Genomic DNA, 17536 nt, shown 5'->3' on the forward strand with positions numbered 1-17536 from the left:
GCCAAACACTCGCCATCACGTCGCGTGTAATCCCGTCGTCTCCCCGCGTTTGGCGACGGCATCTGGGACTTGTTGCATTCTGTTTCGTCCGGCCATGTGCTCGTTCGTGACTCATAGAACACAACAGCTTCGAGTGTTTTAGTGCAGCTGGCTTGCATATGGTTCCATAATATGGCACACACCTTCTCTAAACGGCCGCCGTGAGCGAGTGGTCCTGCAGCCATTCGGCCAGTTCCAGAATTAGCTTCAGACCCTAGCAGACCAACCTCTTCTGAAAGCTCGGACCGGGATGGACAACCAGGTGCGTTAGCTCTTGGGCAGCAGCAAGCGAAACTCTCATTCTGGTTGGTCAGCGCCATGACCCTTGTCTCTCCACTAGAGCTGGCACCCGTGGAAGTGGCACCCGTGGAAGTACTTACGTACCCGTTGCATTTCGTTACATTCTCTTTCCGGCATCAAGAAATGGAGAGCGTATTGGTGGTCGGCCGTTCAAGCGACCTCATCGGGCTACCACTTCTCGGTGCAAGCCTCTAGCGCTACTCCTGCAGCAGCGGCTTCTGCCATTGCCGAGCGTGTACTCCATACCTCTTCCATATCTGCTCAGTCTTCTCTCGCGTTTCGGATTCACGCAGCCAGACGCGGCCGCGGCCATGCTACAGCCATGGGGCCATGAGAGTGGGCAGCGAAGATGCGATGGGTACTCGGCTTCTTCCTGGCCTGTCGTTTGTCTCGTCTCCCACCCTTACGAGGATAAGTACCCGGCCTCGTCCCCTCCTGTGGTCTGCCTTTTGTGTTCTCGCCAATATCTCACATCGTCCGGCCTCGTCTCTTGCATCATTTTCTCTCATCCTCCCGCCCTCTTTTGTTGTTTGCTTTGAAGTGGTCCAAGGTTGTTAACCTTCTCCACTCCGTCTCGCTGTCACTTATCGCCTTTCTGGAGCAGGCCTCCCCCACCCATCGCCACATAATCTTTAATATCATACTGTCCCGGAGACAGTTATAAAATCGCCCATCATGTCCACTTTGGCAGCGGATCTTGCTTTTGATTTCACATTTCCTTCCGGCGAGCCGGCCACGCCACCCACAACCTCATACTCTTATGATCCAAATTTGCTGGATGTTCCCTATCAGCACCATCCCAACCACGGTCTCATCGGTGGCCGTCATGGCGACTATCGTGGGCACTCTCGCTCCGCTTCACAATGCTCGGCATACTCGGCCTATTCGTTTGCCTCCTCCACTCCTTCGGAGTCGTTTCTGAGTGTTGCCGGCAGCTTCAACACAGCCCCCAGCACTCGCAATAGCACACCAGCTCGCTCTCCCATCCGCACGCATGGCCCGTTGCTGCTTCCAAAAATTCGGTCTCGGGATCAAGCTTTAGGTTCAGATGATGCATATGCCAATGCGTACTCCCCGCCGAAGCGTGCAAAGACATCCCCAGCTCCCCAGGCAGTTCCTCGTGGCCGATCCACTGCTGCTGTCCACCGTCGCCGTCCCACCTATCCTGTGGTAGCGAGGCATGTCTGCAGCTTCACAAGCCCAGATCCTGGCATGTTTCCTTCTCGCTCGTTCTCCGAGCACAACACTTCGCCGGAGCGTGCTGTCTCCAGGCCATTGTCGTCTTTTGAGTCCACGCCACCCCCACCCACATTATTGTGCTCGTCTGTCGACTTTGTGCTGAAACACGACGGTTCTCTGACTATCGATCCTGGACGGCGCGCTTCGTATTGCAATCTGGACGATGGCAGCCGCAACGATGACCAAGCCAAGTTTGAGTATGGCTTTGCTCCGTATCCCGGTACTGTGCCAAGCGCAACCATATCAGACATGACTGCTGTGCCGACCGACTCCACCGAAGATGCTTATTTATACCAGCACCATAGGTATGGATCTCGCGCTCTTTCGCCGTTTTCCGTGGAATCCATATCGGTTGAAGCCACACCTGAGCCAATGCTTCCTCCAGCTGTTGCCGCTGCTGCGCCGGTGGCGGGTCCCAGCTCCAGCCTCCTCAACTACCTCACTGCTCCAAATCCAGCTCCGGCTCTTGTCCGCACCATCTCCTTTCCTCTGCGCGACCCCAGCACAAAGCATTTTTGGTGGGACATTCGCCAGGTGCGGTCGTGGTCAGCCTTTTCCGCCACAGGGCTTCTGTCCCTTCCAGGAGCCACGGCCGTGCTTTCATGTCCTGTGCCTGTGTCCTTTCTGCCACCCCAGCAGACAGCCACTTGCCAGCACCCAGAGACCGAGATAGAGCTGCAGTCGATTTGCGCAGGCCACTACCTGCCGCGCGTAAACTTTTCCCTCACACTGTCGTCGCCGCGACCCATTCAATTAGCCATGGCAGGCGACGTCTTCGTTGGAAGAACAGCTGGCGATGCCTCTTCGGCCACTGCACTGTTTGGCGGCAAACCCACCGCTCGTGTTGTTGGACTCGTTAAGAGCTACGATCGCTTCAATACGGGCATGCGTGTCGAGGGAAATGTGAAGAAGGTGGAGTATTTGCGTGGGCTAGCACACTTGCACCACCTAATGCGCGAGCACAGCTGTCGGTATGGATTTATCCTGACCGAAATTGAGCTGGTGGTTGTCCGCAACGGAACGGAAATGACGCCTCTGTTTGGCCAAGTTGAAGTTGCTAGTGTGCCGCTGGCCACGACTGTCGAGAGCCCGGAAATTGGTTCCACGCCGCTGACGGCCTGCATGGCTCTGTGGGGACTGTGTATGCTGGCGAGTGATGAAATGGCAGCAGCAGCTGCTGCCACTGCACGATCCGATTCAGACGAGGGCAGTTTGTTGTGTTCACACCACACTCATATCGGGGCACCTGCAGAAGGTACTCGCCGCAAAGCTGCCCCTCGCGATTCCTGGATGCCCCCCCCTCAGCTTGCTGAGAAGCGGACTGCAAAGAGAGCACGTGGATGGGTGATGCCGGAAGATGCAGTGGGCCGGAAAGAGATGGGTCGGCGTGGAGTGCGGTATGGTGGTCCGCAATAGGAGGAGTTTACCCTGGAGAAACCCTGTAATAGCTGGTTCTATACTTCGTTTGGCATATTTAATGGTACTCTTGTCGATAAGGCGGGGCCCATGCTCGGTGATGATGATTAATGGGCAATGTGACATTGATGAGGAATGACATACGTCGTATGGAGGACGAATTAGTATTAATGGAACGGATAAAACCACCTGTATCTTGTCTTGCTCCTCCCGTCCTTCGTAGCTAGTTCCGGAAGGCACGACTGAAGCTATACCTTGACTAGTCACTAAACGGAGCACATACTTATCATAAGCATAAAACAATGGTTGACCATTGTTGCAACCTCATCCCTTAGGTCGCCGCTGCCTAGCAGCAGTACGCAAAAAACACAATCTGATAACAATAGCGAGAAATAAAGCCTTCGTCGTGAGCAGAAACCAAAAAAGGGAAGGAAAAGGAAAAGGAAAAGGAAAAGGAAAAACTATGGATAAGAGACTTCAGATGGTATCGACCGTCGACCCAAACGCCAAACAAGAACCATAGAGCAACATAACAGCACACCGACAAGATGCAGCCAGGAATGCCATTCCGGTCATGCTCGCAGACGCTCGGACGGCGGTAGTGCTCGTCCTTCACAATCTCGCATAGGCCCGGCTCTACCTTTGCCTTTCCCCATTTCGCCGCTTCCAGTACTTCTCCGCTCATCCTCATCATCCCAATTTTGCTGCAATCTGTCGCTGGCGCTTGTACCTTCGTTAGAATCTGCTCTAATCAGGTGTACTTGTGGCGAAGACACCCGCAAAATGCCCGTTCGTTCATCGTGTATATCGTCTTCGTCGTCGCTTAATAGCAACTCGCCATCAGCAGTGTCGTACTCCGGTGGCTCGATCCATTCCCGCGGAACAACGCAAGGTAAGGCAACGCCAATACTCGCAGCACGATTCAGCCAAGGAGGACCGGGACGGCCGGTCAATTTGCGGCATAAATAGGCAGTGAAATGGTTGCAGTTCCTCGTGAGAAGGTTGTAAGAAGGGCCGAGAAACTCTGCCGAGGTGGTGCGGATGATGGCTTCAATCTCATCGGGAGTAGCTAAAGTAAAGCCGTGCAGAATCTCGCAGCGGAATGTGCCACCCGGAGGTTCCGACCGAGGCTTAGTCCAGTAGACACCAGTGACTCCATGACGGTCATGTCCACCATAAGCATATTCTCTTCCATTGACGACAACACCCGAATGTAAGAGAGATGTGCCGACGAACCATAGGAAGGAAGAGAGGCGACCGGGCTGCGAAACAAATTGTCAGTATGCGACTGTTGAAATCAAATCAAAATGAGACGATGCTGAAGCTTACTGCTAGAAGATCATAAACATTGATAATGACCTCTGTTTTCTGAAGCGACAGTGTCGATCGGTGTCTGGCCCGATTGGACTTCTTGTGCACCTTTGGTGCCATTGTTGAAATCTGGTGGAGGAGGCTGCCGGAAGACGAGGGAAGTGAGAGAAGCTGGACGAGCTAAATATGGAGTAGGGATAAATTGGTGGCGAGGCAGGCCGAAGGAATGCCGAGTGAGATACGTGGCGAGTCCTCGAGAAGCCACACAGCGAGATAACAGCAAATGAAAGGAGAGGCAGTATGTACTCCGTGAAGCCGACAAGCGATAGAAGAAGAGAGTAAATTGCCAGCGTTGTGGGGAAATAAATGGAATGCAAGGCTATCACTGTCAAGCTAAATGCGGATAACGAGTCTCGCATCCGCAACGTACAGCCGCAAACGTAGCCGATACTATCGAAGTGAACGTATGAAAAGTAATTGTTATTGGAGCTCTTACAGATAGAGGGAGCTCCAGGCTAAGTATAAGGTACTCAGCTAACAATACCATATGGGCCGGATTAACATTTATGCACCAAAACGCCCCGCCATGCACGGGCCCCTCTTAAATGAAAGATCGGATCAAATTTTCGCAGAGCATAACGAGAACAATAGCATTGTGCGAAGAAAATTGCTCGGGAAGCATATCGTCCAGAGCTCAAACGCCATCGCTGAGCAAACGGGTATATTATCCGCAGGAGGCTTATACAAGTCTAGTCCCTGCTACTGGGGTGTGTGGAGGCTGGAGGCGGCCGCAGAACGTCAAGACGTCTGCTCCTCACTTTCCAGGAAGAGCATTTTCCTTGCTCTGTTCGCTTACACGCTTTGTTCTGCTCGATAGACCGACCAGCTCTTCTTATACAAGGGCGTCGAACTGCTTAGCTCATCACAGCTCTGTATTCGTTCGTCGTATTAGTCACAAGACTAGAAGAAAAATGCCTCCGAAAGAAGTCGCTGTTGAGGAGATCCTGCTTGGTCGGCCAGGAAACAGCTTGAAGAGTGGTATTGTAAGAGAAGTCCGGTTTGTCTGCATTCTTGTAATTGCATGCTAATAATTTCCAATAGGTCGGGCTTGCCAATGTCGGAAAATCTACTCTTTTTCAGGCTATCACCAAGTCCAATCTTGGAAACCCTGCTGTTAGTGGCACTCATCCAGCGGTTTCCGTTGGATTTAAACTGATCGATTTACCAGAATTTCCCATACGCCACAATCGACCCGGAAGAGGCTCGGGTTATCGTACCGGATGCTAGATTTGACTGGCTATGCGAGAAGTACCAGCCCAAATCTCGAGTGCCTGCCAATCTCACGGTATATGATATTGCTGGTCTGACACGTGGTGCATCTACCGGTGCTGGTCTCGGTAATGCATTTTTGTCACATATTCGTGCTGTCGATGCTATTTTCCAGGTTGTCCGGTGTTTCGATGACGCTGAAATTATTCACGTGGAGGGCGACGTCAACCCAGTCCGTGATCTTGAGATTATCCGAGAGGAGTTACAACTCAAGGATATAGAATTTGTCGAGAAGGCGCTCGAGAATCAAAAGAAAAAGACTCGGCAAGGCGGCCAGAGCTTGGAACAGAAGAAAGCTCGTGAGGAAGAGGCAACTATCGAGAAAATTCTTGCCTGGCTGAAGGCCGGAAACGACGTCCGGAAAGGCAAATGGACTCCAAAGGAGGTAAGCTTTTACAATATATCCGTGTCCTTTTCAACATTTTCTTCTTTTTTTCTTTTTGCACCCTTTACCAGCATCTACGTGATGATAAAAGGCCATAGTGCCTGATCTCTTAAACCCAGCTCGTCGAGTGCTATCCATGATTTTCGTGGAGAGCACTATGAGATAAGAACATATCTGATTTTACTGCTGCTCACCATTGCTTTTTCAACGCTTTTATTCCAGACAAGTCGTCTCAAAAAGTTCGAGATTACGAAATACTAATAAACATACAGGTCGAAGTGATTAACCCTTTAACTTTGCTGACAGCCAAGTCCGTTGTGTTCCTCATTAACATGTCTGAGAAAGACTTTGTTCGTGGCAAGAACAAGCACCTGGCCAAAACTGCTGAGTGGTTGAAGAAGAACGCACAAGGCGATCCGGTTATTCCACTATCCGTCTCTTTTGAGGAACGCCTCACACACCTGGAAACCGAAAAAGAGGCTCTTGAGGAGTGCCAACGGCTGGGTGTGAAGTCTAAGCTGCCAGATATTATCGTTAAGATGCGTGAGGTACTCAGACTCGGCAGCTTCTTCACTTCTGGTGCCGATGAGGTTCGCCAATGGACAATTCGGAAGGGCACCAAGGCACCTCAGGCCGCTGGAGTCATCCACACAGATTTCGAGAAAACTTTCATTCAGGCAATCGTTTACAACTTCCGGGATCTCAAGGAGCTAGGCGATGAGGCTGAGGTGAAGGCCAAGGGTAAGATGCTGACCAAGGGACGATTGTATGTCGTCGAGGACGGCGACATTCTTCTCATCAAGGCAGGTGCTGCGAAGAACTAAATAGCATAATATTTGCTGTACTTTAGAGAAAAGGCGGTACTGCCTTTTGTGGTGTTCCTCATTCCTAAAGCCGCCGCCCAACACATGTTCCGATGTCAGAGCATGAAAACTGGTTCCAGTACCAAAAGGCTCGAATAGAGTTTTAAGAACCAAAACATATGAATCAAAATAAGTAAAATCAAAACACATTATTGAGTCGTTTATACGATTCTGCTACACTTCTTAACCGAGGCGACAAGTCGTTATTTTGCCTCCACTATAGTTTTCACTAGCTCCGCAGTCTTACCTCGTTTTGTCTCTTCGATGCCAAAGAATTGCGAGAACAAGATATGTGCGTAGTAAATGTGACACAGATGTAGCTAGCAATGATCGGTCAAACAAAGCTGCTTCTTTGAGTACGTTGAGCTATTAAAGGGACGAATCGTTTGGAAAGCTCCGCTTCTGAGCGGGGATATGGCAAGTTGCAGAATATTAACGACCTGAATGCTTGAGTGACACGGGTTCTGCCCGGTTCGGCTATCTGTTTGCACTTGCCTTGGGGTCTAAAGATGTCCGCTGTCGGGCATGCTTTCGCTCCTGCCGTGTCTGGCGTTTGCAATTTCGGCCATTAGGCCTCGGCCCATGGTATGACAGCTTTCGTCTTTCCTCTTTCTCTTCTCGCCATCAAACGTGTTGGCTCTCTTCTTTCTGTCAGGCCTCAATTGCCAGTACCAATTTCAATAGCATTAATTATTATCCTTAGCTGTTCCATGTCCACCTGTGAGGCGAGCGAGAAGACGGTAGGAGAAACCGAACTCAAGGCTAGGGCTTATAGGGAGTGGTCTTATGCTAATTTCGCTCACAGCCGGCAGACTGCTGCCTGGTTCGGAGAAAAAGGGGACCCCACGACCATACAGAAACGGCCTCTCATCCACCCCCGCAAATTTTAAGTTAGCTGCTGGTTTATTCCGGGCCCCGAGTCTTCCGCACCACCGCTTCTGACAAACCCCAGAAAAGCGGTTCAATCCTTCTCCAAGGCCTTCAGCACCACCCCCAGTTCGCCGAGGTTAACCCTCTGTGCCAACCACGAAGCGCAGCCTGGCTGAGTGGCCATACCCCGTGCTAGATGCCAGAAAAAGGCTTCACTGTCGCGACTTACGCGGCCGGGGCCTCTTTGGCCACCATTGCCCTTGTCTACGTCTTTGCGCCCACATATCTCATCGACAGCAATCCCTCCGGCTCCAGCAATCCACTCTCGTCGCTTACGAGTCGCAAAAATGGTGTTGTCGGTCTCTACAATGCCGCCAATGACTGTTTCATCAATTCGGTTTTGCAGGCCCTGGCTGGTCTAGGGGATCTGCGAATATACCTCATTCGCGAAACCCACCGACGCAAGATAGACAATTTAGGGGTGTACACCGAAGCAGTCCCCGAAGACGTCGCCATTCCCTCGGCTGATGGTACGAGCGTGCCTCGCCGATCCATACCGGTCTGGAAGATCGAGGGCCTACAGGCTGGTCTGGTCACAAAGGGCTTAAAGGACATGATCGACCAGCTCAACGAGCGGCCTATTGTCAAGAAGACGATCTCGGCCATGCCATTTGTCCGTGTGCTTGAGGTGGCTTTTCGTCAGCGAATCAGCCGGCAGCAGCAGGACGCTCAAGAATTTTTACAAATCGTGGCCGAACGTCTGTGTGACGAATATCATGCAGGCCAGCGAGCGAGGCGATATGCACGACAAAAGGCCGTAATGGAGGCCGCAGCTGCAGGTTCAACGCGGGCGACAGATGCTGCAGTTGCGGCAGCGACGGCACAGCTGGATACGGGTGTCGTTGGAGAGAAGCTGGCCAGTATCGATGCTGCATCTAGTGACAGGACAGAACAACACTGGCAACATGGGTCACAAGGACAGAAGTTAGAGCGGTCGGCCCCAAGCAGTTCCGAAGCTGTCAACGGACTGGCACGCGAGGAGGACGAAGACGAAGACGGGTTTCCGATGGAGGGCAAGATTGAGTCTCAGATCGAGTGTCTCACCTGCGGCTTTAGGCCAAGACCATCAGAGCAGGCGTTTTGCACGCTGACGCTCAACGTTCCACAAGTCTCGTCGACATCCTTGAGCGCTTGTTTTGATACAATGCTGAAGACGGAGTACATTGACGATTTCAAGTGCGAGAAGTGCCGGCTGCTGCATGCTAAGCAGATGTTCGAGATTGAGCTGGCCAAATCAGTATCCGAGCCATTCCGGAAGCAGACCAGACGTGCCATAGATGAGCTGCAGGCGGCCATCGATACAGATCCTGAAAAGCCGCCTGCAGATGTTACTCTCCCCGATGTGCGGTACGCGCCAAAGCGGCGCATTGCACGACACTTCCGTGTGGTCAGTTTCCCAAAGGTGCTAGCCATTCATTTGTCGCGGTCTATCTACGATGTCACGTCGCAGAAGAATTCGGCAAAGGTGGCTTTCCCCGAGCGGCTGCCACTTGGCGGCTTGCTTCATAGACGGATGTACAAGCTTCTTGGGCTCGTCACGCACAAGGGCAGTCATCACAGCGGCCACTACGAATCGTTCCGGCGGCAGACCATCGCTGCGCCCTACTCGAACTCTAACACGTTCGCCGTGTCGACGGTATATTCGCCGTCACCGAGCCCGGCCGCAACGACGCCGAGACTCGGGTCTTCCGAGGTGACGCTGATCAAAGAAAGCACGACAAACAGCAGCCCCGTGTCCTCTGTGGCGAATCTACCGCCGACGGTTTTTGAAGCTGGCAGCCCGGTACTGCCTCTTGATCCGTCTGGTCAACACGGGTCAAGACTGTCAAGAAAACGAGATTCTTGGACATCCAGTATTCGGGGGCAGTCTGCTTCGTTTGTACCACCGATTGCACCCACATCGGCGCCTCGCGACATGTTGCAGGGAGAAAGGGACAACAACTCTGCTGCAGACGCCGTGGCCGAAACGTCTAGCCTGCGATCGATCACGCGGTCCACGCTGTCGCGACTCACATCTTCAACTCGCAGTGGCAGCCGTAAAGGCAGCCGGACGAATAGCATAAGCCAGATCTCCGCACTACAGCTGGGGAGCAATGGACACAGCAGCACAGCAAACAACACGGCGGCTGAGAGTGGAAAGAAGGCAGTCAGCAAGGCTGGTGATGCTAGTTCTGTGCGGCGTAAGAAGCGGTCTAGCCATGACCAGTGGTGGCGTATCAGCGATGAGAGAGTGCGAGAGGCGAGCACGCGCGAGGTGCTTGGGATGCAGAGAGAAGTGTACTTGTTGTTCTACGAGCTGGAGCGTGACTGGAGCGTGACATAGATGGTTCGGCTTAAAAAAGGGTCTACATGTGGTCTAGGGAGAAGAGCCGTTTTTTTTGGGATCCTAAGCCTAGAGCTGTCTTTGCGAGTGTCGTAATTCATCGACTTGCGCATGTGAGAAAGCATTTTCGGGTGAGTTTTTTTTTTTATATTCTTCTGTTTCTTTTCATTTAGATGGATCTCTTTCCCATCCCCGTTCCGGCCTCCCCCATTCTTTACTATCTGCCAGCTCATATTGTGCCAATCCATAATTGCATCATCAACGACAGAGGGTTGGGCGGAAAAGGGTAGAAAAGCCTACGCATGTTTATGGTTCTAGGGATATGAAACCATAGCGGGAACGATTCAAAGAGGGTCCAGTGTCAGCGCAGTTCTAGCATGTTAACGGCATTAAAAAAGAAGCACATGAGCTCTGTTTAGTTGTTAGTCAAGGAAAAGAATAAGCAAAAAAACCACCGCTCATTGTAAATCTTTCTCGGTATACCTAGTAGACAGCAAGCCGGCGTGAAAATAATATTATGACTGAATTATAGTAGACGACTACGGTACGGAGTATAATTCCTGTCCTACCTCTCCTACCCACAATTAAATGAGCCCCGTTTAGATATCCTACCCTGGCTCCCAATTCTCTATACAAGACAAGACACAGATGCAAGACGCAGACGCAGACGCGAGCCATCGTCATAGAACGAGGCCGAAAGGGATAAAAAAGCGCATAAACGATAGGAGAACTGGTACATAATCAGGCGAGAAGCGACATCCCTTTTTTTTGTTGTTGTTTCGGCGGGGTTTTTTCTTTTTTTTTTCTTTTTCGCCGGACTAGGCGCCAAAGGTCCACCCACGTAGCAGCCTACTGGCCTAGAAGACGCTTGGCCAGCTCGGCAGCCTCGGCCTCGGACAGGGGCCCCTTTTGGCGGACAGCAGCAGCCTTTGCGCTGTCGAAGCGCCAGAGGCCGCCAGTCTTGTCGCAGTCGCCATTGGCGGACAGGCCGGCGGCGCTGCCAAGGGCAGCAAGGGCAGGATCGCTGGCAGTGCTACGGCCGGCAGCTGCGTCGGTAAAGTAGCGGCGGGTCCAGTCGCGGCCCTCGGCATTTTCGCGCGTACGCTCCTCGCGCTGGGCGGTCTCGATCTTGCCCTTCTCGAGGCCGACAGCGTCGAGGTCGCCTTTGGCGATGCCGGCGGCAACACGGGCCCAGGCACGACGGCTCTCGAGCGGGTGCTGGGCTTCGATGGGCTCGACAATCAGCGGGGTGGTCGGCTTGGACTCGGGGGTGTAGCTGATGAAAAGGTCTTGGCTCTTGGCAGGGCCCTTGAAGATGTCAAAAGCCTTGGTCCACTGGCCGGAGACATGGTACAGCACGTCGCGCTCGTTGCCAGTGCGGTACAGCACGGCAGTGACGCTGTTCTTCTTGCCGCTGATCCAGCCGCGGCCGGAGTAGTCGATGCGCGCTGTGTAGCCGGTGGACGATGTGATGTAGGTTGAGCCCTCCAGCTCGAGGAAGGGGGCGCCGACAAATAGGCCCTCGACGTGGATGGCCGGCAGCGTGATGACGTAAGTATCGGTGGTGCCATTGCCGTTGACGGCTGCTGACGCGGGTGTTTGTGTGGCTGATGTTGGTACGGGAACGGTCAGGACGGCGTGGCCGATCTGCTTGATGTTGATGGAGCGGCTGAAGGAGGCCTTCTGGGCGTTGTAGCCCTCCAAATGGACACCGGTGGGAAGATTGGTGATGCTGTAGGCAGTGGCTGGCGGGTGGTGGCTGACCTGCTCGCTGATAAGCTCGGTGGTGCCGGACTCTTCGTCTTCCCAGCGGCCGAGGAAGAGCTCGCCCAGAAAGGGGTTGAGCGGCTTCTTCTCGTTGCCGTACTGCTCGCTGCGGCTGGCATACTGCTGCTTAAGCGTAGTCAGGAACCACTTGAGCACCAGGACGGCGCGCTTTTCGGGATCGGGCTCGCTGGCCGGGGCAGCAAAGATGGCCGGGTGTTCGGCCCAGTAGGAGCTGAATTCAGTCAAGCTTTTGGCTGAAAGGATAAAGGGCGGGGCCGTCAGGCTGGAGAGGTCGCCATTGAACGATGCAATCGACTGCAGGCAGGTCAGAGTCAGCACGATGGGGCAGCTCGGCCATTGAAGTATACGCAGGCAACATATAGAGGGTTTTGAGGCCTGAAGAAAGCTCCAAGGAAGCCTGAAGGACCGAATGCGGGAAGTAAGTTACCTTGAGGAATGCGGTCCAGCTGCTGCTATTCGCGCTTGACGAACCGGCAGAGCCTTGTGCGGAGGTGGTGGAATCCATGGAAGAGTTGGAGCGATGGCGAAAGGGGAATTTGGGTAGATGGAGAGGTAAGGACTTCTTTGCCTTCTGTTGGGGGGACGAATGCATATGTGCTTTTGGGGGAGGACAGAGAGGCCCTCTAGGCAGCTTTTTTTAATTATGGGTCACGCGCCGGCGTCGATATGGCTTGGCTGGCAGGGGCTGGGGTGGGCCGCTAGATCGCTGGCTGGGGAAGGGTCGATGGAGCTTGTGGTTGCATGGAGCTGGGAAATTGGTTCTTTGTCAGGCTGATCGGCAGTAGGTGGTGAATTGGACGGAAAGGTATTAGGGGCACGACGAGAAAAAGAAATGAGAGTAGGATGGCAGTAGGAGAGAGGGATATAGGACGGGACGTACGTTGCAGGAGGCTCCAGAGGGATTTAAGGAGGACGACCCAACAAATTGGAAGGCCAGGGGCCGGCAGAATCGGAGGAGAGTCGGCGCAGGACAGTGAGGTTTTAGTGTTTTAGTGGGATATGGAACGTCTCCTAATAGTCTAGGCGACAAAGAATGCATAGAAGCAAGAGGATGCCTACGTCATCCATGTGTGTGGAGCTTGCGGGCGGAGACGGGGCATGCATAGCTGTGCAAGAGGAGTGCACGGCACCTGCCTCGCGTATTAGCAATTACCCAATCCGGCAGGCACGATCGTGTGCCTCTTGCGAGTACGGAGTAATATGTCGGGGTTCTTTCTTCCATTAGTCACGGGGAACAATTAATATTAAGATACAACAGGGTCATGGTCTAGGCAACAACCTTCATCTTTTTCGTATTCATTTGTTCTTTTATTGCTTTCATGCTGATCGATCGTTTGCGTCCGACCGAACGAGCGCATAATAGCCTGAGTCAGTTGCGGCCCAGGCCACGCCGCTGCGCCGGCTGCAGCGGTCAATGAGGGTCTGCAGGCGGGCAGCCGGCACGCCCGAGAAGGTGGTGGACGGAACGGGCGTGTGTCCGTCTTCGTCCCGGGAGTCCACGCCGATGACGAACCAGGGGCTGGTCGTGCAGGTCAACGCCTGGCCGTCCCAGGTCCAGGCGAGACAGGTGCCGTCGACGTTGACGGGGCTGTTGTGAGGGGGGGATTGTCCCTGGATCTGCTGGGTTGATGACTGTGGGCCTTTCGGTTCTTTGTCGTCGAGGCCTCTCTCGCAGATGGCGCGACACATCTCGGCCGACGGCACGTCAGCAACAGTGGTGGACACGAGGTTGGCAGCGGACGAGTCATCACCCGGGCGGCCGACAAAGTCGTGTTCGCTACGCATCGGCTGGCGACGCAGGGCGGCGACGGTGGGCCGGCCATACAGTGGCCAGAGGTCGCCCCAGGCAAAAGGGGGGCTCGGGATGTTGTTGTTGCTGCTGTTGTTACTGTTGCCACCAGCGTTGACCTGGTCAAAGTGGCGGCCGGTGTCAACCATGCGAGCATCATCCGTCAGGCCGTGGAGCGAGATCAGTGGCAGACAGAAGCGATCGGCACTGATGCGAGTGTCATGAGGACGGGCACCGTTGAAGAGGTGGGAGAAGCGCTCATCCAGGTAGATGCCGACATGCATCAGGGTGCTGGCCAGCAGGCGGTCGCCCAACGTGGCCGTCAGCGACTCGACATACGATTGGTGGACGGCAGCACGGTCATCCAATAGCAGGGCGACGGCGGCACGCGACAGCACGACAGCCGAGCCGCCATGGGCAAAGCGCAGACGGAAGTCACCGACGGCATTGCCAATGTACAGCGGCGTGGCTGGGTCGAGACGGGCCAGAAAGCCGTGCAGCGACGGCGGCACGAGAAAGGTGTCGTCGTCGATCATCACATACCAGTCCTTATTGGGCATGACATCAAAGGCGAGCTCAAGGCCGGGGATGAACTGCATTGTTAGCGGGGAAGGGGAGGTGGGCCATGATTGGACTCGGTTCGGCCTACCTTCATGGCGTCCAGCTCCCAGCCATAGTCTCGGCTGATGCTCACGGCCTCGGCGTCGTTGCCGCGGTGGATCGCTGCTGACAGGCCGCGATATTTGATGGCACGCGGACACCGGATGCGCGGACCGACGGCGCGGCTCTCAAGCACGGCGGCAATGACGTTGTGGACAGCGACTGTGGCAGTGGCTGTGCTGTTTGTGAACTTGTTCAGGGTTATGTTCTGGTTGTCTGTGATGTTGTAGCGGATCTGCCCGGTGAAGTCGCCGATGACGACAACGTTGCCCGCATCCTCGGCGTGGGGTTGCAGACCTAGGGCGTTGATCTGGGCAGGCACGCGGTGACGAGTGCCGTAGCCGCTCTTGATGATGAGGCCGATGTTGTCGTACGGCCGGACATGATACTGCGAGTGATGCTGGGCGAGACGGACATTGTCGGACATGGCTACTACTGGAGGGTTGTCGGTGTTGGTAGTTGCAGCAGCATCGGAGGGCATCCACATCTCAGGCGACCACGGGGGGCTTGCAAGACTGTTGAAAGCACGCATTGCATTAAAGCGTATGGACTGGCGAAGAACGCTATCATATGGCAGCATCAGACAGAACATGGCGGTGATCCAGACGCAGAGGAAGACGGCGAGAGGCCATAGCCGCCAGCGGCCGTAGGTCAGGGAAAGGAGTCGCTGCATGGCATGAACTTTGGGGAAAGGAGTGAGGGTGAAATGAGAGACTGAGGGTCGGAGTATGGAAGAAAAAGACGCGAGCGCAAAGGAGCAAGATCAAGAGCAGGAGAAGGATGAGGGTTCTCGGTCGAGCAAAGACACAGTCCCTTTTCTCAACGGCACATGGCAAGGGAACGGCAGACGAGCAAGGGGGGAGCTTTTAACAGGTTGTGGCAGCTCGTGTTGAGTCCCACGCGGGTTTGGCCAAATACACTCCCTTTCGCCCACAGCCGTCAAATTGTTGTCGCCTTTTCTCGGGCCATCTCTGGTATGCTCCACAGTGTTCAGGAGGAAGCGGACCCCGAAGCCATGAGAGGATGAGCTGACAGGAGGAGTATGCGGGCATCTGTCTTCTGGTCGGGGTTCTGGAGGGCCTGGGGGCTATTTATTAATACGATTATTACAGACTATCGGACATGACGAATGGCGAGATGAGACCGGGACAACGGCTGCACGAGGTCGGCCGAGAAAAGCACTTGTCAGAAGAGGGGACGCGAAAGGCGTTGCGTGCGGACGCGCAAGCAGGCCGAAGCAGTCGACTAATCTGCCGCTGGATGGGGCAAGGCGTGCCACAGTGGTGGGAAGCCGACCAGGTCAATTATGGCTTAGCGGGCGGGAGCCTCCATGACAGGGGCTGACAGGAGCGAGCAGGACAGGGATCCCAAGTAGGGAAAGACCGAGGAACAGAGACCGAAGAACAGACACGACAAAAGTGACATCTTTGTGGATCTATTGGGCCATTGAAGATCTATAATTGTACACAACCGGAGAACAGGTAGACATTAGTCTTTTGTCTCTCTTTCTATCTTTCTTTTTCTCTCTTCCCTCTCTTATTTCCCTTTCTCTCACGATTGATAGCGGCTGTGTTTGCGAATGGCCGGCCCATAGCGAAAGAACAGCCAGGGCACGGGCAGAAGGGCGACAGAGATGAAGCCGAGTAGGCTGCTGGCCCAGCCAATGCCGAGACGACGATACAACTGCAGGGTGAAGAGGGGGAAGGCGGCAGCGAGAGTATAGCGGGCGAGCGAGTTTGCGCTGCCGGCACTGGCGACGATGGAGCCGCTGTAGGTGTCGCCGAGGTACTGCATGAGGCTGATGAAGATGCAGATGTTGCCCCAGGCAAAGGGAACGATAGCGACGACGGGCGCGGCCCAGTGGACGTGGCGGTCGGCTGTCCAGGCGAACCAGAAGAGGCCGACGGGCATGCCGAGACTGCCGAGCATGGCGGCATAGAGGCGGTGCTCGGGGGGGACTTGATGGGGGGGAAAGCGGGGGACGAAGCGGCGGCGATAGAGGAAGAGATCGCAGGCGATGATGGTGACGAGGCCGAGGAGACAGCCGATGACGATGGAGAGGAAGACGAGGCCAGAGGATTCGCGGGCGAAGAGGGCGATGATGATGATGGAGAAGGTGGCGAAGAAGACGAGGGTCCATTGGGTCCATCACCAGCCTTTTCGCATGGCGAAAGCACCTAAGACGGGGCTGTTGGTCAGCGAGGAGAAGAAGCGACAAGACGAGCGAAGCGAGGAAACAAAATGCTTACCCCATGCCTGGACCTAGGAAAGGCGTGACGATGAAGAGGGCTGACGGCAGGCCGCGTTCGACGGGCCGGAAAGTCTCGGTGAGGATGCCGGAGGCGATGGCGAGACTGGGGCCAAGGACGAAGCCGGCGAGGAAGCGAAGGATGCAGAGGCCGGCGAGTGAGCTGGTCGGACAGAGAGCAGAGCCGACAGTGAAGAGCAGGCCGAGTGGCGTGCCAGCGGCAAGCAGGGGCAGACGGCCGACGGTCTCGGACAGCGGGCCACCGACGACGGGTCCGAGAGCCAGGGCGAGCACGTAAAAGGAAAAGGGCAGCAGGGCGACAGTAGTGCTGTGGAGGCCAAAAGCATCGCGGATGGCAAAGGTGGCCGGGCTGATGATGGAGGTGCCGACTGACGTCAGGAAACCGACCGAGGCGATGGCGGCAACCTGGGCCCATTTGCGGCGGCCGGGCCAGTTATACGGGTTGGCCGGGTCGGCTGCCCAGTCAAAGGCCGGCTGGACGGCAGCGTCTGTGCTAGAATCATGGCGCGATGCCGCCTTTTCGACGTCGTCCATGTTGATGCTCTCGCTCTGCGGATCGGCGTCGGGGTCGTCCAGGTCGACGTCCCGGTCATAGGCAGCCGGCAGGCTGCCCTCGAGGGCGGCCATTGGGATGATGGCCAGATATTGGCAGGTGTTGAGCAGAGTACGGATGGACCAAACTAAACGACCTGTTGCTCGATGATGGAGATGGACTCAACGGACAGAACGGCAGCAGAAGACGCAGAAGACGTTCTTAGCAACTACGACTGGCAGCACCTGCCCGGCCACAGCTCTTATACGGCCACGAAAAGCACCGAGGCATGGCAGTCGCAGCCTTCTGATTACATATGCTCAATGGTGGTCGACATGCTGATTAGTGAACAACGGGGCCCTC

At 54.8% G+C, this 17536-nt stretch overlaps 7 protein-coding genes across 7 annotated transcripts; 3 read left to right on the forward strand and 4 right to left on the reverse strand.

Moving 5' to 3' along the window:
* Positions 1 to 1014: 1014 nt before the first annotated feature.
* CMQ_4423 (sialidase-like protein) lies at positions 1015 to 2994 on the forward strand (the record flags this gene model as incomplete). The annotated part of the gene is made up of 1 exon (XM_014312579.1): positions 1015 to 2994. One exon carries the CDS (start codon positions 1015 to 1017, stop codon positions 2992 to 2994), a length of 1980 nt encoding a protein of 659 aa, XP_014168054.1.
* A 572-nt stretch (positions 2995 to 3566) lies between these two features.
* Positions 3567 to 4425, reverse strand: CMQ_4315 (duf862 domain containing protein; the record flags this gene model as incomplete). The annotated part of the gene is made up of 2 exons (XM_014312471.1): positions 3567 to 4256; positions 4324 to 4425. The coding sequence occupies 2 exons, from the start codon at positions 4423 to 4425 to the stop codon at positions 3567 to 3569; spliced, it is 792 nt and encodes a 263-aa protein (XP_014167946.1).
* Positions 4426 to 5276: 851 nt separating this feature from the next.
* On the forward strand, positions 5277 to 6843 carry CMQ_4702 (GTP-binding protein; the record flags this gene model as incomplete). Its single annotated transcript, XM_014312858.1, has 4 exons — positions 5277 to 5348; positions 5407 to 5478; positions 5534 to 6019; positions 6292 to 6843. 4 exons carry the CDS (start codon positions 5277 to 5279, stop codon positions 6841 to 6843), a joined length of 1182 nt encoding a protein of 393 aa, XP_014168333.1.
* Positions 6844 to 7948: 1105 nt separating this feature from the next.
* Positions 7949 to 10135, forward strand: CMQ_4637 (ubiquitin c-terminal hydrolase; the record flags this gene model as incomplete). The annotated part of the gene is made up of 1 exon (XM_014312793.1): positions 7949 to 10135. The coding sequence occupies one exon, from the start codon at positions 7949 to 7951 to the stop codon at positions 10133 to 10135; it is 2187 nt and encodes a 728-aa protein (XP_014168268.1).
* Positions 10136 to 10984: 849 nt separating this feature from the next.
* On the reverse strand, positions 10985 to 12428 carry CMQ_4678 (oxysterol-binding protein; the record flags this gene model as incomplete). The annotated part of the gene is made up of 2 exons (XM_014312834.1): positions 10985 to 12217; positions 12351 to 12428. The coding sequence occupies 2 exons, from the start codon at positions 12426 to 12428 to the stop codon at positions 10985 to 10987; spliced, it is 1311 nt and encodes a 436-aa protein (XP_014168309.1).
* Positions 12429 to 13240: 812 nt separating this feature from the next.
* CMQ_4749 (uncharacterized protein) lies at positions 13241 to 15045 on the reverse strand (the record flags this gene model as incomplete). The annotated part of the gene is made up of 2 exons (XM_014312905.1): positions 13241 to 14305; positions 14362 to 15045. 2 exons carry the CDS (start codon positions 15043 to 15045, stop codon positions 13241 to 13243), a joined length of 1749 nt encoding a protein of 582 aa, XP_014168380.1.
* A 1572-nt stretch (positions 15046 to 16617) lies between these two features.
* On the reverse strand, positions 16618 to 17268 carry CMQ_4535 (major facilitator superfamily transporter multidrug resistance; the record flags this gene model as incomplete). Its single annotated transcript, XM_014312691.1, has 1 exon — positions 16618 to 17268. One exon carries the CDS (start codon positions 17266 to 17268, stop codon positions 16618 to 16620), a length of 651 nt encoding a protein of 216 aa, XP_014168166.1.
* Between the last annotated feature and the right edge of the window lie 268 nt (positions 17269 to 17536).

This window comes from Grosmannia clavigera, assembly GCF_000143105.1.
Source record: "Grosmannia clavigera kw1407 unplaced genomic scaffold GCSC_97, whole genome shotgun sequence".
Classification (NCBI taxonomy): domain Eukaryota; kingdom Fungi; phylum Ascomycota; class Sordariomycetes; order Ophiostomatales; family Ophiostomataceae; genus Leptographium; species Leptographium clavigerum.